We start from the raw sequence: 22,844 nt of genomic DNA, 5'->3' as shown, positions 1-22,844 counted from the left end.
CAAGCAATAAATTTCGATTGATGAAAAAGTAGCTGTATCGCCTAACAAAGTAAATAACTACAAATTAGACAATTTGTGCTAACAGTGCCAAAATGAGTCAAGTATCGACAAGCTAGAGAGGCAGGTATCGTAAATTAACATTTTGATGTGCGATCTGCCAACGTAAATTTAAGTCAAACATTCACAGCTATAAGAAATAAAGCATTTTTGAACCAGACATGTATTTTATTTTTTTTGGGAAAATTTGTTTTGCGTGGAAAATTATTAAATTTGCATTTTTGCATTTTGCATTTACTATTTGCATTTAATTAAATGTTCCGAAGTATATATTTTTTGAGTATAATTTTATTAGTTAAAAATTAATTGCATTTGAAAATATATAGCTGACAAGCGCTATATTGTTGTTCAGTTTTTATTAGTACACTCAATTTTAAATCCATGTGAGCATTTTTTTTCTTTTGGACTTATAACTTTTCTTTTTATCTGCATGTTTTTGAATTGAATTTTGAATATGCAGATGGCCTATCGAACTATCGAGTAACGCATCTCACCTCTAGCTCTCGTCGATATTGGAACTGAACGGCACATACAAACATAATCGAATTTTAAAACGAGCAGCATGTGTCCCAACATGCGCAATTTTAAGCAACGTTTGCAAAAAGTGTGCCTAATAATTAATTCCATATACAACTCGCTTTATTCTCTTCAATTATGTTTCGGTAATACAAGCTGGGCATACATATAGAATTTATATGCATATATAATTCTGCATAAGCCGATAAAATACTTTCGATATTTTTTAATTTTAAAGTATCGATAGAAGCTAATGAAAAAGGGGGTATATAATAACCACCAATATTTTTGGTAAAAGTGCTTTGGCTTTGTTCAGTGAAACTCTGAAAAAGTTAGTTAATTATATTTGAAAATTTATATTACACAGAAAGTCTGTCGAAAGTAAGCTAAAACGCGTAATACATAACAATTAGTTTCAAATTGCGTGATATGTTGCCACAGCGCTGCACCCTATTGATAAGAGCAGACTATCGCAGCAATCGATAGTATCGACATTGTCTTGCAGCTCTAATGTGCGGACGCGTTTCGAGCAATAGCAACAGCAACGACGACAGCGCCACAACAACACAACACAACCAATTTGTGTGAGAGTGTGCAAAAATATTACAAAATAATAAATTCGAAGACAAGCAAGAATTTGGCCGAAAAACGAGAACGCCAATATAAAAGAGCGACAAGAAATATACAAATATCTTTTGTTATTGTTCGAGTTTATTTTTTTTTTGTTATTATATTGTGTTGTAGTTGGCTGCACGGACAGCAGCAGCAGCAGCAGTAACAGTAGCAGTAGAAAGACGCAGAAAAAAAAAGTGAAATCGATTAATAAGCGCAATAGGCAGCAGCAGCAGCAACAACAAGACTTGGTGGAAAACAAATAAAAAGCGAGCAGCAGAGTTAAAAGTTATACACGGGCGAAGGAAAAAATCGCAACAGAGATTTAATTTTAATGTCGCAGTTAATTTGTGTGCTAGCAAGAAGCAGCAGCAACGGCAGAAACAACAACGACAACAGCACCAGCAGCAGCAGCTGAGGCAAAAGCTGAACGCAAAACAGAAAACAGAAAACAAAAAACGAAAACGAACAGCAAAGAAAAGCAAAGAACGTACGACGCAGCCGTCGCAGCCAGCTTCTCTGCTGTGTGCGTGTGTGTGTGTGTGCGTGGGTGCGAGCGAGGCAGCAGCAGCAATAGCAACAGCAACAACAAAGCAGAAGAGCAACGACGACGTCGACAACAACCTCAGCGACGGGCTGTTGTCGTTCTTTTTATTTTCGTTGGTGTTTTTTTTTTGGTTTTTTTTTTTTTTGACACAATTCAAACAAACTCGAGCGTAAGCGGGAGCTTTGCACTTAAAGTTTGTTTCTAAGCTCGACTTTGTGTTTGCAGCTGCAGCGCTTGCGTGTGTTTGTGTGTGTGCGTGTGGGCGTCAACAGTCACTGGCAGTGGGCAGCTCCAAGAAGAACGCAAGACGCAGTTTTTTTTTTGTTTGTTGCCAGCCAAAAAAAAATCAATTTACTGTTGCTGCTGCTGCCGACTGCAACAACAAGAAGAAGAAGAAGAACGAATAGCCCAAACACACACAACAAAGCAGAGTAAAGGAGAACAACAACAAGAAGAAGAAAGCAGCAGAGTAATAGCAACGACAACGACAACAGCTGAAAACATATGATTTTTGTTTTTGTGCGCCTTGCGCTGCCCCTTCTACTGTATCCTCAGTCATAAACACAACAACACAGCAGCAGAAAAAAACAAAAGGTGAGCAGTGGAACGTCCGGAACTGGAACGAAGAAGCTTGCGTTGTTGTTGCTGCTGCTGTTGCTGCTGCTGCTGCTACTGCTGCTGCTGCTGCTGCTGTCCACCAATTCTCAACTGCTTCTTGACGTCGTAACAACAACGCCAGCAGAAGCAGCAGCGTCAAGTGGTAAGTTGTTGTTGCTATTGTGCTTTATATTTCCTCTTCTTTTCTTTTCTTTTTGGTTGTTTTTTTGGCTACTTTTAACTGCGTTTCGTTGTTTTGACGCGCAAAACAAGCTCACGCACATATAAAAGAAAAAAAAACAAATGTAAATTTTATACAATTCATTTTGTTTGTTTATTGTGTGCTCACTTTTCGAAACTATTTCAAGTACACACACGTATGTATATATATGCATTTTGTGTATGTGTGGCCAAGCTATGAAGGCATATAAGTAATTCGTGTGCTTGTGTGCGTGTGCAAATTACATACATGTATGTGTGTATGCATTACACGATTTCATAATCTATTTGTCACATTTATGCATTATTCTCTTGTAAAGAAAGGCAGTGAATATTTTTGTTTTTGTTTAAGTTTTTTTTTCTCTTCTTTTTTGTCTAAATTCGTTTCGCTTTCAAAAAATTCGTTCACACAGATACACATGCACATACGCGCGCACACACACACACACACATATATATATATATATATATTTACTAGAGAAGCAAGCACTGCGCGTTAGACAGACAGACAACGGACAGCGGAGTGAAACGCAACCAAATGAAACGAACTGATAGTGAAACACTTTGGCACAGTGGTACGCACATATGCATATATGTACACACGTTTACTTTGTGTTCGTTCTTTTTTTTTTTTTTTAATTTCTGTGATAAATTACGCAGATTGATAAGGCAAATTATAATATCCAAAATAAAATGTGTAATATTTTACTAGTGTGTGTTCAGTTAGTTTGGACATTGATTGTCAGTAAAAACTTGGTTAAGCGAACATCCAGGGCTTTCGTCATTTTGCTTTCATTAATGTTTAGATGTGCGGTCAAACGAAATGCCGAGCTTAATTAACTGTTACACATTTGAATTAATTGTTTATTTGGTTTGCCATTTCTTGACGCATTTGTGTCACTGTGCGCAATGCTCTTCATGTTCAGAGAGAGAGAGAGAGAGAGAGAGAGTGAGACGACAAAAAGAGAAAAAGCATAAACACAACATCTCGTTGCAGCTGACCGTTTGTTCGGTTTGTTGTTGCTTCATTCTGGTTTGTATTTGTTTTTGTTTTTGTCTTTCTGCGTCTTGCTCTTGCTTTACTTATTTTGATAATTGCTTTCGGGCTGTCTTTGGGGTCTTTGTTCCAAAATTATTAGCAGCAGCAACTAAAAATAAAGCAATTGATGAAGAAGCAGCAGAATAACAACGTCGCAGCAAATGCATTGCAAATGACACCATTTCTTTTTTTTTTTTGTTTTTGTTTTTAATTTATTTATTTATATATTTTTGAATTTATTTATACAAATCGCGCATGTCAACCTGCAGCAGCCATCTTGATGGCATTTTATTAAATTATGCTGTTTTCTGTTTTATTTTTTTTATTAAAAATTGCTGGCTCAATCTCTCGCCTTTTTCTCCCTCTCTCTCTCTCTCTCTCTCTCTCTCTCGCACTTGCCCCCCCCCCCCCCCCCCCCCCCTGCAATGTTTGAAAGTGACTGCAAAATGTTTGCCAAATATTTGAGTGAGTGCGAGCAAGTGAGTGCAAATGCAACAGCAATACAAGAAAGTAAATATCAATGCACTCAATTTTGCCACTACGTGCACGAGTATTAGTATTGATGCGCATGTATTAGTGCACGTCTGGCTAGCAAAGCTTTAGAGTGCCCGGCCGCTTACGTTCGTGTGCTGCATACGTGATCTGTGGAGCACTTGCTACGCGGGGTGTTTTTTGTTTTTTTCTTAACCAGAGCCAAGTTGTTTCTATGACTGAACCACGTCGCTTGCAATGAAAATATTCCATTAGTAGCTTAAATGTCTTGATATGCACTTACTGGCATACAAAATCATACGTTTATCGATTGAAAGCTTTGTCTTAATACACTTGTTGCTCTCTTTTGGGTTTTTCTTATTACTTTATCATTAAAATTCTACGTAATTATCGACTGACGTTTACAAATACGCTCTTCACTTCGATTAACTGCAATCATCATTTGCGTTATACAAACTGGCCTGCATAACACTGTTATACTGTGCTACAGTGCGCTTCTTAAATCCAATAAATTTGTCCGTAAAGTCTAACTGTTCTGCATTTGAATTTGTTATCAATCAATTGCGTACATAATATTGTATGTCTTTCTTTGAAAATGTAATTACAATTATTAATAACATTATTGTTTTATCATTGTGCTTCTTGCTGTCTACAATTTCGTATAGAGCGGATATACATACATATATGTATGTATATTGATTTTAAAATTACAAATTCTAAGACCCTTAGTTATTTCACGATTTTGCCAATGACGCACTCAGAATCCCCTTTCCAGCAGACACTGGGGAACAAGTGTTCATATAATGAACATCAAATTGCATGGTGTTCTACCAGGGCTGTTCATTGTGTCTCTCCCTCTCTCTCGCTCTCGCTCTCACTCTCTCTCTTTTACTTGCACAGAATTGCGTGCGCTTTTGAAATGCTGTGTGCATGTGTATTTATAGTAACACCTGTTCACAAAAGTATACTTGTATTTGTATTGAGTTTTGTTGTGATTTGCTTTGTCTACCAAAAGCGCTTTGCGTAGATTTTGTCAAGTGGCAATGAACAGCATAAACAATAACACACACACACACACACGCATGCATATGAGCTTTTTTTCAGTACGGTATCAGTGTGTATTTGGTTTTGCGTGCACAAAGAAATCGAACAAACGAACGAACGAACGGAACCATTGGCTCAGATTGCTGACTAGCTGGCTTATTAACATTGACACACCAATTTACACACACACACACACACACACACGTGGGCTCACGCCTCACTCTTCACTCACACAGCTAAAGTTCGCACACAACGAACGACGATTGTTGTTGCTTTTTTTTTCTGCCTATGGCAAAACAAAGACGAAATGCGTTGCGTTCTTTGTAGGTGTGTGGGGGGATTTGTTGAGCTGTGAGAAGGGATAACTGTTGCTGCTGACTGCAGGCACACACACATTCATACATACCTCTGTATGTGTAGCTGTGACATTGCATTCTGTTGCTGTTGCTGTTGCTGTTGCTGTTGTTATTGTTGTCGCTACTGCTGCGCGTGTGCGCAAGTCAATTAAGGAATGCAACGTTTTGCGCCCTGTGCTCTGTCTCTCTCTCTTATTCTCTCCATCACTATGCTGCTTAAAACACAAAGAGCCCCAATACACACAAACATATGTATTTAAACTGAAATCAACTCTGCTGTGCGTCATGCGCTTTGTGAAATAGTTTTTGGCTTAACCTTAACCCCTATTGTTGTGCGCAATAGTCTTTCTCTTAAATGTCGAGCGCTGCATACCCTATGCAAATTTTCAAAATGTGTGTATACATTTTGTTGTCTGGCCCGCAAAATGGTTTTTATTTTGTGCAATATTATTACCCAATTGTTTGTAAATATATATTTGCATAATTGTTTGTTTTTCCACATTTTTCAAAAACATACAAAAGTAAAAGTACAAATAACCTTCAAGTATTCAAATTCATTAAAACATCTATCATATAAATGAATTGCTCTCAATTTCGATACGCCTTATTAGTGGGCCCTTAAGCCTCACATTACATACATGATATTTTTTTCAAATGTATTTATTAGTTATGTGCATATATTATTTCAAAATGTTGATCTTTGGCTTGTCGGATTGGCTCATGCTATTCATTATAACAAATACTCGTCATGTTCGCTTATCAAACAATCTGTTTCAATGTGTGCGTAGGCTACAGTGCCAAGCTTCCAATAGGATAGGCAATTACAACCTAAGTGGTATGTGTGTGCATCAAAATGGGTTTAATTAATTTCCATACAATGAAATGAGATCAACGAAACTTTCTTAAAAGCCATATTTTCGACTCGATTAGCTAGCAAAACGATAAGTGGCCAGCAAATCGGCTTAACTGACTGCTAAATGGCCAACAACAATTTGCCAAATTATAAACAATTTACAAGCACTTAAGCCTTTAACCTTTACAAGCTCTGGTTCTGGTCTGTGTGACAAACATGCATGTAGACCGCATATGGGTTAACGTTACTGTCGCTATTATAGCATTCGTTGCGGACAGCTGTTGCTCGCTCCATCTCGCTCGCACTTGTTGGTCACACTGAAAGCTCGGCTTTTGTTGTGTGCTTTTTTTTTTTTTTTTTTGTTGCCGTTGCTTTTGCTTCGTGCTTGTTTCGTTTCGTTTGTTGCTGTTGCTTCTGCTGGTGGTGGCCTCATGCTGATAACTACCGCTTGCTTAATGTACGCACACACACGCACATGCATGCATGTACATGTGTATGTGCACACACATGTATTTATTTTACAGTAATAACAAACGCAAATCACGTTACAAAAATTTGTTTACCAATTTGCTTAGATTGCCGTTATTATGTTATTGTTTTTTACTTTTGCAATTTGTTATTTACTTTGTTTATTAAAACTAATACATTTGCGCCCAATTGCGTGGTGCACACTGTTGTTGTATGCATGTATGCGTGTGTATGGGTTTTATTGCACTTAATTTACGCCCCATGGAATTGCTGTCGCCCCCTCGCATATGTGTGCAAAAAGCAAGGCAAGAAAAAAAGTTGAAAAACCAAAAAAAAAAAAAAAAAAAAAAAAAAAAAAAAAACACGTAATGCGCTAATAAAACTTAAAAGGGGTGCGGACTGTAGAGCAAGGCGGTGGGTGGGGCAGCGAGGAGAAGGGCCTGGCACGAGTGTGCAAAGATTAAAAGCATTTGATTGAGACAAAGCAAAAGCCATATACGCAACAGAATGGAATTGAAATGCTAGCAAGAGCGAGAGCGAGTGCACGAGTGTGTGTGTGTGTTTCGTTAATCTAAGAAAGAGAGCGAGAGAGAGAAAGAGAGCGCGCGTGCTTACAGTTTGTTAATTTACTTTGCTTTCTTTTTTGCAGTTGACAACAGCTGGCAGTAAGACACATACACGGAGGCTGCAGCGGCAGCGCAGTTGCCACACAGACAGACAGCCTGTCACCGTCATCATCTCCCATCTTCCATCTCCCATCCTCCAGCCGAGCGAGCAAACAAGCGGGAAACTTAACGAAACTCTCTCTTCACTCACTCAAGCACTTTGATTGAACGAAGCAGCTGAGACGGGCGGCAGCCGTCGCTCCTGCGCATAGGGCAAGGCGATCTCTCGTATAATATGTCCGCGGACTCGCCACGCCGCCATCACAGCCATCATCATCATCATCATCATTCTGTTGGCGTTGGCGGGGGCGGTGGTATCGGTGTGCGCGGCGGCATGGCCATGCCGGCAATTGTCCCGCCGCAGGCAGTCAGCGATCGCTCCATATTGGACTCGGCCATTGGGTTTATCAATGATGTGACGCTGGTGCATCAGCCGCAGCAGGATCCCAAGGATACCATCACCTGGGCCCGTTTCGAGACGAGCGCCGATGTGAGCGATCCGCGCTTTGGCGACGACTGGGAACTGGAGGGCAATGCGGCACCCCCCTTGCTGCTCATCCTCGGCTACGGCCTGGGCGTGCAGGTGTGGGCCATACCCGCCAACGGTGAAGCCGTCGAGGTGTTATCCTGGCGACATGGCGTTGTCACCGCACTTCGTGTTCTACCCACGCCGGCAACGGCGACCACCGCACTCGATGACAATGGACGCGCCGATGAGCCAGTCGATGCCTTTGCCGAGAAGCGGCCACTTGTGGCCCTCGTCGATGGCGGCAGCGCTGCAGCCAGCAGTCTACTTAGCGGCGGCGGTGGCAGCGGGGGTCACATCTCTGGCGGCGGATCGGGCTCGGCGGGCGGCGGCATTGGCAATACCTCGGCCGGCTCCTCGCACTTCAGTGCCGTCAATTTCGTTTCACTGAAGACGGGCGCCCAGGTGAAGACCATCAAATTCAAGAATGCCGTACTGGACATTCAAGCCAATCGTTCGGCTGTGGTCATTAGCTTCCACGAGCGTCTGGCGGTGTTTGATGCCCGCACACTGGAGGATCGCCTAACCATAACCACCTGCTTTCCCAGTCCAGGGTGAGCTAGGACCAATTGTATATAGTATATTGTAGTAAGCTTTAAGCTTGATTCTAGAGCTTTGACTCGTTGTGGGGCAATGACAATTGCCAAAAGTTGAACTTAAGCTTTTTATTGTTTGATCTTAAATCTGCTTAAAGCTTCTCTTAGGTGATTAAGTCAACACTTTGTGCTTAAAGTTCCTTTTGATTTATTAAGAGTTGACTTAATGGCTAAAGCTCCTTTTAAATTATTAGATGCTGACTTAATGCTTAAAGCTCCTTTTAATTTCTTTAGCGTTGACTTAATGCTTAAAGCTCCTCTTAATGTCTTGCTTTAACGGCTCTCCCCTTAAATCGAGACTATTTCTAGTTCTCTTAAAACTTTCAACAGCTTTGCAAGCACATGCGAGCTTTGAGTTAAAATGTGCTTAAAGCTCAGCCAAAAAGTCGCTCGTGCCTCAACTTTTAGATATTCTTGATTTGCTCAAAGTTGAATTAAATTGTTAAAACTAGTTGTAAGCTCTTTACTTTCGAAAATGATTAAATCGAGTCGTTTTATCTCAACACCCCGCAGCATCAACCCAAATCCCATAGCGCTCGGTCCACGCTGGCTGGCGTACGCGGAGCACAAGCTGCTCCACTCGAAGCGCAGCGGGGGCGGCTGCGATGGCGAGGGTGTGCCCAGCTATACGGCCACGGTGCTAAATGCAGCCAAATCCTTTGGCAAGGGTCTGCGCGAGCTGGGCGAACAGGTCGCCGCCGGCCTGACCGGCACCAGTGCCGGCAGCGGCAACAGCTCCAAGAGCAGCAGCTTCGACTCGGCGACGGGCGGCGCCGATGCCAAGCAATCGGGCGTGGTGACCATTATAGATGTGAAGGTGAGTGCCAGACTTGGTTGTAGCTTATGTAGATATGTGTGTGTATGCTAATGGCTTGTTTATCGGCAGCATCCCATTAAGGATTATAGTCCGACGACGGGCGCGCCGCTCGGCTTGACGGGCGCCCATGCGGGCGGGGATCCAATTGTTGCCCACTTTGTGGCACACAGCGAGGCGCTGGTGGCCATGGAATTCGATAGCTCTGGCATGCTGCTGCTCACAGCGGATCGTCGTGGCCATGATTTCCATGTGTTTCGCATACAGCCGCATCCGGTGGGCTCCAGTTTGGCTGCAGTGCATCATCTGTATGTGCTGCATCGCGGCGATACCAGCGCCAAGGTGCAACATATTGCCTTCTCGCTGGACTCACGCTGGGCGGCCGTCTCCACGCTCCGCGGCACCACCCATGTCTTCCCCATAACGCCCTACGGCGGCGCCATGGGCGTTCGCACCCACACCTCACTGCATGTGGTCAACAAGCTGTCGCGTTTCCATCGCAGCGCCGGCCTGGGCGCCGACGGACGCTCCAGCTCGCCCATATCGCACTCGGAGAGCACCACTTTTGTGCAGTCGCTGCAGCCGTATCATAATCCCACATTGCCGCCATTTCCACGACCCGCTGTCGTCCAGCCGCTGGCACAGCTGCGTCAGCCGTTTGTCCTGGGCTCGCCGCAGGGCAGCGCCACGCTGGGCGGCGTAGGCGGCGGGTCGGGCAGCAGCAGCAGCTCGGGCGGCGGCGTTGGCTCGCATCAGCGTCAGCGTTTGTCCTCGCTATCGGATGATTGCGGTAAACCGTTGAGCGTTTGCGCCACCTTCGCCAAGTCGCGTTCCTGGCTGCTGGAGCCGCCGACGGCGACGCGTGAGGCGCCGCATCGCGTCCAGCGCAAGGCAGTCGATTCGCTCTTCGTTATGGCCGGCCATGGAGCGCTCATACAATACGATCTGGACACGAAGTTAGCCTCAAGTAAGTTAGCATCAATAGTCAGCTTCAGCTTGTGGGCTCACATGATTTCTTCTGCCTTACAGATGTTGCCAAAGAGAAGATTTGTGATGATACGCCCATTGAGTTGGAGGTGGAGGCCAAGGCGCAGTGGAATCTGGGCCGACGCAAGGATGGATCTCAAGAAATTATACCACCGCTAGCGCTGGACAATTGGCTGATCAAAGATCGACATGCCAGTCTGCTGATGGACAGCGCCCATCAGTTCGATGAGCCCGACGAGCGCGCCGAGAGCTGGTTGGCCCAGGTCGAGATTATCACGCACGCCGGTCCACATCGACGGCTCTGGATGGGGCCGCAGTTTGTTTTCAAGAACTATAATACGCCCAGCGGGTAAGAAAGGATGAACAGCGACAGCCAAATGATAAACATATAAATACTCGCACCTAGTGGACCTGTTGGCTTGTCAAATTATATATTGAACAGACAAAGACTCATTGTCCTTTTTCAAGGGCCGTTCTTTATAAAATGAACAGCTCCTTTACGTCCATTGTTCCCATGTCATATATGTAATCTTATAATAATCCAATCACAACTTGACATGAGCGCTAGACTAAACAGGCTGGTCTCGTCTGTCAGTCAAGTCTGCAAACAATCTTCAAGCTTGAACTTGTTGAGAATTTTAACGCGAAAAAAAAAATAGCAAAATAAGCAAAAACAAAGTCCACTTTTGAGTTTTTCTTTTCGTTTTATTTGCTCCTCTTAAGCAAACAAAAGACAAGCCTTTATTCACACTCCAACTAATTATCATATTTACTTTGCAGCTCCAACTTGAACCACGTGGACGCGGAGGCCGTGGAAATAGGCGTTACCAAGACGACGAGCACAACGTTGCCGTCAACGGCAGCCGCTGCATCGGCTGCCTCGTTGACGCCCAGCGGTGCCATCATTGCCGCCGTGGAGCGTTCCAGTCCATTGAACATGCCGCTGGGCGCAGCGGCCGGGCTTGGTGCCACTGTCGCCACCACTGGACGTGCCGGTGTGCCCGTGCTCATCGAATCCGGTTCATATAGTGAGTGGCTGTCATTTGATTGCGCTGCGCATTTATCTAAAATTGTATTTGCTTTGTTCCCTGTTGCTGCCGCTTTTGCTGTTGCTGTTCTTGCTGCTGCTGCAGGCAGCATTGAGCAGAGCCCCAAACTGATGGATCGCTTTCGTCACGGGCACTTGGACTCGGACTATGGGCACGGCGATATGCGCCTAAAGGAGGATCTGGCCGATGCCATGCGAGAGTCGCCCTCAACGGCGGCAGCACGTCGCGAGATCGGTAAGTCCCTATAGAAGAACAGTACCCAAACGGATTCAATGCCATATTTATTGTTCGATTGAATCCGTGTTCTATGCACAAATAAATACCCTAAAGATATACCCTAAACTGAATGTATCTGAAGAATTGATTGTGACGGTGTTCAAAAGTGATTCAATTCAATGTTTAGAATAATTGTCATTAAAGTGTTTCGTTCAAGTTTCCTTTAAACCTAAGTTTTATAACGGACTCAAGTCCGGAATTCCACTCTTTTTTGTTTTAATATGAATCTAACTTAAACCTTGTATATTCGATATAAACACAAAAATATAAATAGAAGGTCTTATACAAAATTAATAATTAGATAGTTGGTGATAAATCAAATTGATTCTGTTTTTAAAAAGTTTTTGAGAACACAAATAATTAAAGAATAATTAAAAGAAATTAAAGAAAAGCTTTTGAGAACAGACAAATATAAGAAAAAGGTTTTAAACAAAAAAATAATTAAATAATTTAATTACATATTATTAAATTGATTTTATTGCCACAAAATTAATAACTTAATAATTAATTCCCCTTTTTAAAGTTTAAAAACAAAAACCGAAACATATAAAATATAATGTTCTACAACAAAATAACAATATTCAACTTGATGTCTTGTTAGTTCCGACACAATTTTAAGTGTTGCATAACAAATGTTTTCAACATGTAATCACTTTTAAACACTACTATTTATCGATTAATATCAAGTGTTCAACAATTTCGTTACCGTTTGTCGTTCGATAACTTTTTAAACTGTTCTTAAGTTTGTCGTTTGAAAAATATCTTTAAATTCGGTGCCTGTTTTCACGATTGTTTCTGCTTTGATCATTTTGAAAATTTTTGGAAAATTTGTAATTGAATTTGGTGGAAAAGAAAACACCGCGAAATTGGCATTGGTTTCTTTTAAGTTGTGTAACGCGGCGGCAATTGCAGTTATTTAAACATTTTAGCAAGAAATTATGCACTAACTACTTCCCGAGCATTACTTTCCCGATCTGTTCCCAAATCAAATTCAAATAAAGCTCATCAACAAACCCTCAACCATTCACTTCCACATCAGAAGACTTCTTCATTCATTGTGTGTGCGTGTGTGTGTGTGTGTGTGTGTGTGGCTTTCACTTCATCATATTTTCAAATCCTTTCCAATCGTAACTTTCGCGCAAATTCTACACAAATTCGAATCAAAACAAAAACCAAGTTTTTTCAGTACAAATTGTGTGTTTTTTTTTTCTAAATATATTTTTTAAAAATAAATATATATTATTTACTTTAAAATATAAACTATTATAAATCTCGTTTGCTAATTAAAATCTCTTGGAACCGAATTTATAGAATCGAGCAATTAAATATTTGGTGCTTTTCTTATTGTTTTTTTTTATATGTATTTTGTGCATTGTGCAACACTGGTTAAGTCTCAATCTGAGCTTTCAGCCTTTGAACGTTCTCGTATTAATACTTATTTTTGTTAAACATTTTTAATCAATATTCTAATAATATGAACTAAATTTAAGCTAACCAAAACATTTTTATCACAGCTGAAATGAAATTGAAAATATGTGAACTTTTCCACCCAACCAAAGCAGAAACACACACACGCACACACACACGCACACACACACACACGCACACACACACGCACACACACACACACAACAGTTGGCTTCAATTCTATAACTCTGGCATATTCTATAGCTGATTCACCCTCGCACCATTTCTCCGTCTACTTTCCTTTCTGTTGTTGTAGGAGCCCCCCCCCCCCCCCCCCCTGTCACATGTTCTTCTCTGTCAGCAAGAACTATCGTAATACAAGCCAAAGTTCTTAATTTCCCCCCCAAAAGAAAACCCTAAAAATTCCAACTGCAATTGCAAAAGAGAAAAAAATAAGATTGCAGACGAGCTGCTTCTTCTTTCTTAAGCGCCTGCTGCTGCTTCTTCTTCTTCCTCTTCTTCTTCTTCTACATCATCTTGGTCTGCTTCTTCTTCAACTACACCCGCTTTAAACGCTTCACCTTTTTTTATTGGGCTTTTTCGTCGAGTTGCAAGCAAAAAAAAAAGAAAAACAATTTAAAGACGCGTGCGAGTGAAACAGTGAGAGAGTGAAAGAGCGAGAGAGAGAGCGAGAGAGCGTGCGTGCGAGCGAGTGGAGGAGAGAAAGAGACAGAGAACAGTTGAGAAGAAAGAGCACATGAAGAACTACATGAATTCTTGAATAAAAAGCCAAAGCCATATAATTTCGTTTAACTTGAAAAGAAGAATAAACATATGTAAATCTATATTTATATAAATATTATATATATATATATAAATATTATATATATGTATAAAAATATATATGAAAATTGTTGAAAATTCAAAACAAAAATAAATTGCATTTCTTGATTATTTTCATTTAATTATGATTTTTGCTGTTTTCCAAAAAGCGCTTTTACTTTTTACGCTTCAAAAAAAAAACTTACTCAAAAAAAAAAAAACTAAAAAAAAATATATATATATATTTAAAAAAACAACAATAATTTAGCAGCAAACATTTTTCACTGAGCAAAAAATACCTAAAAAAAAAAAAAAGAAAAAAAAACAACAATTAATATGTATGTTTTTTTTTTAATCATTTGCATTTAGCTTGATGCGTTTTTTATGCTGTTTGCATTTTCAAGTTTTTTCTCGTTTTTCTGTTTCGTTAACGCTTACCAAGAACAAGAGACAATACATATATATATACATATATATATATATATATATAATATATATAATATATATATGTATTTAATATATACACATGCATATGGAAAATGTAAATTGAGTAAAATGTTGCACAGGTTTTTGTGTTTTTTTTTTTGTTCTTTCTTTCGCTCATTTTTCGATATGGCAAACGCGCTTTTCTCATAATTTGTTTTCTCTTCTCTTCTCTTCTCTGTTCTGTGCGCCTCGTAACGAACCACACCCTGCCTCGCCGCGACCCTCTTGCCTCGTCAGGCCTAGCGCAGCGCGTCGCCAATGTTGCCACCGACCCGGCAACATCAGCAGCAGCAGCAACAGCAGCAGCAGCAGCAACAGTTGCCACGGCAACAGCCACAGTTGGCGACAATGCCTGCTACTACGATGCGCTCGCGGAGCACGAGGCGGACGGAGATGAGGAGTCGCCGGCAGGAGTCCTGCCCCAGGAGCTGCCGCACAGCGCGGCCGCCATTTCGGCGCTGGCCAGCGTGCTGCCCAACATATGCAGCTACGAGGTGACTGCAGCGGGCACAACAACAAAAGCAGCAGCTGCTCCAGCAACAACGCCACGCATTGAGAAAATTGTGAATCCGCTGGGCACCGTCACGGATGTGCATGCCGGAATCAGCGGGGAGCTGCAAACGGATATGCTGGACGAGGTGGTCGGGCAGCTGGCGGCGGAGGATTGTGTCATACACGAGAATTGCGATGAGGCGCTCTTCCGGCCCGTGGTTGCCATATTCTGTGATGAGCTCGCCGAGCAGCGACGCCACGAGCAGCAGCTGCAGCGGCAGCGCGAGCAGCAGGCGGAGGCAGCGGCCGCTGCGGCAGCGGGCGGAGGCATCAGCCCTGGGCAGCAGCAGCAGCTGGATGACCACAACAAGCCGCCCGTGGTGCTGGCCAATAAGCTGATTGTGCCCGTCATAGCCAAGGAGATCGACGAGGTGATCACGCAAAAGGAGAAGCAACAGAAATCATTGAAATCTCAGGCTGCGGCCGAGGATGCGGCACAGGCGCTCCGTTTTGCCGAGCTCTCGCATCTCAACAAGCCGGCGAAGGGCAGCAGCAAGGCGACAACAACTGCCAAAACTGCCAGCCAGCTGAAGCCAACAACAACAACAACAGCTGCAACAACAACAACAATAACAACAACAACTGCCATCAGCGAGGATGAGCAGCTCGATGATGAGCTGCAGACATCAGTAAGCTCCACGCTGTCCCTTAAAACCCAAAGCAACAAAAAGTCCAAAGCGGCCAAGCACAAGGCTAACAAAGCAGCAGCAAGTAACACGCAACAACCACAACAACAACAACAACAACAGAGCAACAAGAAAGACAAAAAACAGGCAGCAGCAGAACAGCAGCAGGAGGAGGAGCTGAAGCCAGAGGCTGAGCGGGAGAAAAAGCAGGAGCCGGAGCAGAAGCAGGAGCCGAAGCAGAAGCAGGAGCCGAAGCCGGAGCAGAAACAGGAGACGAAGCAGAAGCCGGAGCCGAAGCTGGAGCAGCAAGCCAAGCTGGCCAAGCCGGAGCCAGAACAGGAGACAGATTATGCGGATGGGCTGCTGGCCAAGAGAGCAGACATAGCAGCTGTTATGGTAAGCAGCGCCAGTGCGCAGGGTCTCGATTTGCATGTGGAAACCGAACAGGAGCAGCAACAGGAGCCGAAGCCGGAGCAGACCCACAGCGAGCCGGAAAGCAAGTCGCCCAAACAAGCCAAGAGCAAGTGCAGCAAGAATATGCCCAAGGCCAAGGAGCACAGTGCCAGCCAATATCAGGTGAAGGTGCTGGAGCTGACGCAGCCGGGCAACGCCTGGAAAACTGTAGAACAGCAGGCGGCAACAGCCGGCAATGATTTTCCCAGCTTGAGCCTGGGCAGAAAGTCGGAGAAACTGCTGCCAGGTCTGTTGACGCCGCAGCAGGAGCCGCCGGCGCGGCAAGCGAGCAATTTTGATGACTTCCTGCTGAGCGTATTGCGACCGCTGGAAACGTTGCCGCCGCTGCCCGCGCTCGAGCCGCTCCAGATGCCAGAAGATGCTCCAGCGGATGGAGAAGCAGCAGCAGCTGGAGCTGGAGCTGCCACAGCAGCCGAGAGCCTCATCAATTTTGAGAGCCCGCTGCTGGAGAATGCGGCCATGCCGCGCAAGATTACGCCGCCACCGCGCGGCTTCACCGAACAGAACCTGATCCTGGCGCTGTGCGGCTCGCTGCACTATGAGCATGAATACGCACAGCTGTTGGCGGCCAAGGCCAAGGCAAAGGCTGGCGAGTCGCGCACAGATCTGGCCATGCACAAATCCAACAGCTCATCCGGCTCCGAGGAGCTGCTCTTCATGGAGGAGGAGCCCAAAAAGCTGAGCAAGAAGCACAAGCGCAACAAGCAGCAGCAGCAGCAGCAACAAGCCGCAGCAGCTGCAGCTGCAGCCGCTGCCGCCGCAGTTGATGATGAGGAACTGCGTCCTTTGATCAGCATCAGCATGTGCGAATCGCAGCTGGAGAAGCAGCAGCAGCTGCCGGAGGAGCAGCAATTGCAATTGGATTTCGTTATGAAGCAAAGGAATGAACAAGATGATGCCGATGCTGATGCTGATGCAGATGCAGATGGTGATGATGATGGCGATGATGATGACGATGATGATGTCGATGCTGATGCTGATGCCGATGTTGATGCTCGTAATAGAACACTGCCCGATGATGATTTGCTGCATTTTGGCAGCAGCGCGACGGCACCGCACTCCGGCACCACCACGGACAGCGAGGGTCCTGTGCCTGCGACCACATCCGATGACAATATCGTCTATGGCACAAGTTTGGCAACGGCCGCCCATGCCAAGCTGAAGACCAAAAAGTTGGAGCACAAGATCAATTTGATAGCGGCCATTGAGGCGGCCACCTCCTCGTCCACATCCTCCGCGGAGGAGAGCAGCGTCGAGACGACAACAACAGCAACAGCTGCAGCAGCAGCAGCTGGAGCAGCAGCAACAACAACTGCAGCTGCAGCTGCAACATGTGTGGCAGCAACTGAAGCAGCTGGCGGCACAGCGGATCTGCTGGGTATGGCAACGCCGTCCGTCTCTGCCGCAAGTGTTGCTGCTGCAAATAGCACATCACTGGGCGTCGGCGTCGGCGTGGGCGTGCCCGTTACGGGCCAGCCGAGTGCCACAAAGAAGAAGACGAAGCGTCGCAAGAGATAAGAATTAGCAATATGTTTGTTGTGCGTGTTTAGTCTCGTGGTGCTCTGGCATTTATACGCCGATCCGGCAACGCCAAATACGGCCAGGCAACAACAACAACAACAACAACAACAGCAGCAGCAGCAGCAACAACAACAAGTACAACAAGAACAGCAGCTGATGTCGCTGCCGCAGGAGGAGCAACGGTTGTTGCCGAGCAGCGCCAAATAGCGCAACAAACATTCGCGTTTAACACACACACCCCTACACACACACACACACACACACATGCACGCACGCACTCCAACTGTGCAAAACCCTCCCACTCACGCCCACCCAACAAGGACAACAACAACCAGAACTTTCTTAGCACCTAAGTAAATAGCAAAAGTCCCCTCCACACACACACACACACACACACACACACACAAAACTCTCTCTCTCTCTCTACACATACACACACATATAGCCCAATTTGTAAAAGTGTGCAAAAACATAAAAAAAAATTTTTTAAATACTAAAAACATACATAAAAAAAACAATGTGATTATTGACAAAAAAAATAATAAAATAAAAAAAAGCGCGTTTGTAGTAATTCGTTTAAATTTACAAAAAAAAAAGCTTAAAAAAATTATGCTAACAATTTCTAAGTGCAAACGTTATATTATTAGCAATAAAAAAACTCAATATATATATATATATATACACATATATATATATATATATATATATATATACATATACATAATTATATAAGAGAATTATGCAAAACAAAAAATTAAAAAAGAACAAAAAAAAACATAAAACAAAAAATGCTCTAATTTTAAAAAAATGTATATAAAACACATTTGACAAGAAAATTACAAATTGTATAAAAAACAACTGATTGCTCACACACAGATACAAACACACACACACACAAACAAACTAGAGATCCAGCTTAAAATACTGTTAAAAAAAGAAAAAAGAAAAAGTAACTGTCCAATGCCACAATCTTTGTATAAGCTCTGTGTAATCCGCTGCAGCAGCGCCTGTGCAGCTGCATGCATATACGAACACACACACACACACACAGACACGAACGCACACAGAGCACAGTTGAGAACACAGCTTCGCTCTCATAATTTAGTTGCTGCGCGCATGTCCAGCTGTGCGGGTGTGCGCGCATTGCTGTGCGTGCAGCTGAGCGCAGTTGTGGGAGAAGCTCTCTGCAGCAGCTGCAGCCGCATTTACACAGAGTGCAAGACCTGCTTTCGTTAAGTTTTTATAACGCCGACCAACAACAACAACACACAAATCTTTTTTCCCAAACCAAAAGCTCTCAAAAAAGATGAACGAAAAACGAAAAAAAAAAAAACAAAAAAAAAAATAAAACTCAACTTGTTACGATTTTTGGCGCTTCGTTTAAAATACTTTTTTTTTTTATTATTTCCTTCTTTTTTTTTATGCACTGTGTTAATTTATTTTTTAATTGAGTAAAATATTTCAAAAATATGAACTACATGTAATCAATTTTTTTTTTTTTGCCCGTTTATTATAAGAATTTTGCGTTTTCAATTGTAAAGAACTTTGGCAAAGCTTTTGAAATATTATAAATCAAACAACAACAACAACAAAATATTTTTTTGTACATATAACTTGCAGTATTTATGATTTTCAACTGACGAAATGGCAAAAAAGGAAAGAAAAAAAACATTGAGGAAAAACAAAATCGAACTAAAAATTAATTAAATTAAATATGTATAATTAAATAAATGCAATTTTAGTTAAAACTACCATAAAAAATCGGGTTTTTTATTGCTAAGAAATACCCTGTAATAAATGCATGCAAGAAGCATGGGAAATAACCCACGCTTCTTAACGAAACTAAGCTTTCAGTGTGACCATACTCTTTAAATTTGTTACAGATTCTTCTTTTTACCCGATTATATGACATTAGTATATAGAAATTATGCAAACTAGCCTACGAAATGTTTTAGCTTATAAAATAGAAGTAAGGACCTAAACTTTCAGTGTGACCGTACGCTATAAATTTGGAGTAGATTCTTCTTACCCAATTGTTCGACTATATCATATAGATCTCATGCATATAGGCCACAAAATTGTATAGCTTCTAAAATAGTAGAACGAACCCGACTGAAAAAGGCTTCCAGTGTGACCATACTCTTCAAATATGTTATAGGATTCTTCTATTTACCCGATCGTATGACTATATCATGTAGATCTCTTAAAGAGAAGCCATTATCCGGCAACAGACCGGCTGAGGTCAACTCCGAAACTCAATATAGGACTATTTCAGCTCTACAAGCCCATTGAACTCGGGTTCTATAAGGGCTAGAGAGTCGAAATTTGGTATGTGGGCTTATCTAAGCCAAATACATGTAAATTTCCCAACAAATTGTCACTGTGCCTTCAATAGCATAATATCAATTGTTAATATATCGTTATTAAATGCCTTTCCTTTTTTATATATAGGCAACTTTTTTGGTACTGATCAAATGGATGGACTGGCCAACAACAACAACAACAACAACAGCAACAACAATAACAACAACTCGATTGTAACAACAACGGGAACAACAACAGCAACCAACAAGGGTAACAACAAGTCGCAAAAGCTGAACAACACGTTGAGCAACAATCCCAATGCAAATGCCGCACAGGAGCAGCAAATTGATGTGGAGCCCATGAGCACCACACCACCCCCAACAACAACAACAACAACAACAACAACAACAGCAGCAGCAACAACAACTGTAACAGGAACTGGCAACCCGCTGCCAGTGCTGCCCAGTAAGCCAGTGTGCAACAATACCGCAGCGGTGGGCATCGATGGCGAACTTGCCACCGTGGTGAACATCGATGTGTTCGACGATCAGCTGAGCCTGAGCAGCATCAGCACCAACAGCCGCCTCTCGCTGGAGGGGCCGGCATCGCAGTCGTCGCCGCCGCTGAGCCTCAGCAACGGGCTGATGGAGACGAACCTAATGCATTTTAGTGAGAGCGCCGCGCTGGTCTCCATCGATGGCTATGGCGCCGGGCCGGCGGATGCCACCGACGCAGATGGCATACCCAATTTGTGAGAGTTAATCCAGCGGCCGTCGGCGGTGCGTTTTGTGCAGCGTGCCACGCTGATCGGTGAGAATTTCAATTTGCGTCGCATCTGTGCGCAACTGTTCAATGCGCGCCCGGTTTCGGCGGCAGCTGTTGGCAGCGGCAGCGGCAGCACAGCCGACAAGTCCTTAAAGAAGCCTTCTTAATTCCTAACTAAATAACTAACCCATAAAAAAAAAAACAGAAAATCAAGAAAAAAAAAAAAAACACACACCCTGTGTACGGTGCTTGTTCTATCATTTCTATGTTAAGTATCGAAGCACATGCGGCGCCAAGTGTCACTTAAGCATAGAATTAATCATAAGCTAAGGCAGTGTTGTTTAACTGAGCAAAGAGAGTAAGTAGTAAGCTGCAGCTGCTGCAATTCTCATTTCGTAAAGCTCAACTCGAGCTTAAAGCTCTGCTTAGACTTGCAACAAGAGCTCTTAAAGCACATTAATGATTTGCAAAAGCTTAGGCCAAGGGCGCTGTCTATAAAGCTCACTTCAAGTTTAAAGCCTCTGCTTTTATCTGATCATGCCTAAAGGTATATTATCAAAATTTTGCTTGCTTGAAAAGCTGCGTTTTCACTTAATCTATCGAAAAGAGCTCATTAAAAGCTATCAGCTAATCTATTTGAAAAAAAAACTCATTAAAAGCTTCCTGCTTGATTTTATTAACGCACAGCATCACCGAATGTCAAGCACATGAAAGGCTTAAATTTACAGAGCTTTAATGTGATTTAAGGATTGAGAAATTATTTCAACAAAGCGCTTGTTCTTTCAGTGAAATAGAGGGAATATTCCTTTTTTTTTTTAAATACAAAGAAATGGGTTTCTTTAAGAAAAGGCTTAACTAACTCTGGGCAGTATTAATATTGACCAGTGTTAACAAGCGCAAATATGTTATATTTTTTGCTAAACAACACTGTTTGCAGCTACTTAAATGCACTTGTTTTTTACAACACTAAAAGCACGATGCAATAAGCACATTAAAAGCTGCCATTGAGCTTAGCACATGCGCTCTTCGAAACTTTTGGCGAACGATTAATCCTGGCATTAAGTGACATTTGCAGCCCTTGTCTGTTCATTTATCAAAATGCATTAATTAGTTCAATTAGTTTTCGTTTATTTTTTTTTTTTAATTATTCTCAACTATTTTATCAGCATATAAATAATTGTTAACGAAACGCATAGCAAAAAGAAAGCCATAAAAAATGCAGAAAGCATAAAATGTAAAAAAAAACAAACATAAAAATATGCCCAAAAAAACACATTTAAATCAATATATAGATCAGATCAGACCTCAGCTGAATGCCGTGATATTTAAAATACAATTTAAACAAAACAAAAATAACAGATACAACAAAATTGAATAGTTATAACAAAGAAGGTACACAAAAGAGAAGAAGAAGAAGACAATGATAGATGAAAAGTAATATATAAAAATATAATATAAAAACAAAAGAATAAAATATTGAGCAAAGCGTAAGAAACGCGGTGAAACTATTAAACCTAAATCTTAAAACTTAAATATGTAATAAATACCTACTAGATGTCTATATACTATATACTATATGCATATGTATACATATATATATATACTATATCTGTATATTATATATATATATATATATATATATACTACAGATAATATATACTTCCATAACTTGTGTGCATGTTGAAAGTTTACCTAAACATTATTATTTCTAGATCATAATTTTATTTTTTTAATTCCTTTTTCTTTCATATAATTTTGATATATACTTTTTTTAAGATCCAAAGGCAAACAATTTTTGTACACACTTTTTTATGCATGTCTACCGAAAAGAAAAATTACAAAAATGTCAGTTAAAATCACAAAATTCCATTCCGATAACAAAAATGTGTCACAATCCAAAACGAACCATTTACAGAACATATCCATATACAACAAAATGATAACAATATATACATATATAAAAAAACGATTATAGAATTGGTACCGAATCCAGATCCATAAACTCCATAATGATGCAGTCCATAAAAACAATTTAAGAAACTGTTTAAAAAGAAACATACAAATATATATATGTTGTATATATTCAGAGAATAAGCTACGTAATACACAAACTATATATATTGATATATATATATACATATATATGTATTACTTGTGTATTGCGTATCTTATCT

At 41.9% G+C, this 22,844-nt stretch overlaps 1 protein-coding gene across 1 annotated transcript; it reads left to right on the top strand.

The window, feature by feature from the left end:
- The first annotated feature begins 2,196 nt into the window (after positions 1-2,196).
- Positions 2,197-22,239, top strand: LOC115768670 (breast carcinoma-amplified sequence 3 homolog). Its single transcript, XM_030713352.1, has 8 exons — positions 2,197-2,492; positions 7,450-8,545; positions 9,101-9,404; positions 9,474-10,368; positions 10,431-10,737; positions 11,169-11,416; positions 11,522-11,671; positions 20,053-22,239. The coding sequence occupies exons 2-8, from the start codon at positions 7,701-7,703 to the stop codon at positions 20,658-20,660; spliced, it is 3,357 nt and encodes a 1,118-aa protein (XP_030569212.1). The 5' UTR covers positions 2,197-2,492; positions 7,450-7,700; the 3' UTR covers positions 20,661-22,239.
- The last annotated feature ends 605 nt before the right edge of the window (positions 22,240-22,844 follow it).

This window comes from Drosophila novamexicana, unplaced genomic scaffold, assembly GCF_003285875.2.
Source record: "Drosophila novamexicana strain 15010-1031.04,08,12 unplaced genomic scaffold, DnovRS2.1 tig00001929-arrow-arrow-pilon, whole genome shotgun sequence".
NCBI classification, from domain to species: Eukaryota; Metazoa; Arthropoda; class Insecta; order Diptera; family Drosophilidae; genus Drosophila; species Drosophila novamexicana.
This window is presented reverse-complemented; position numbering and strand designations above follow the sequence as displayed.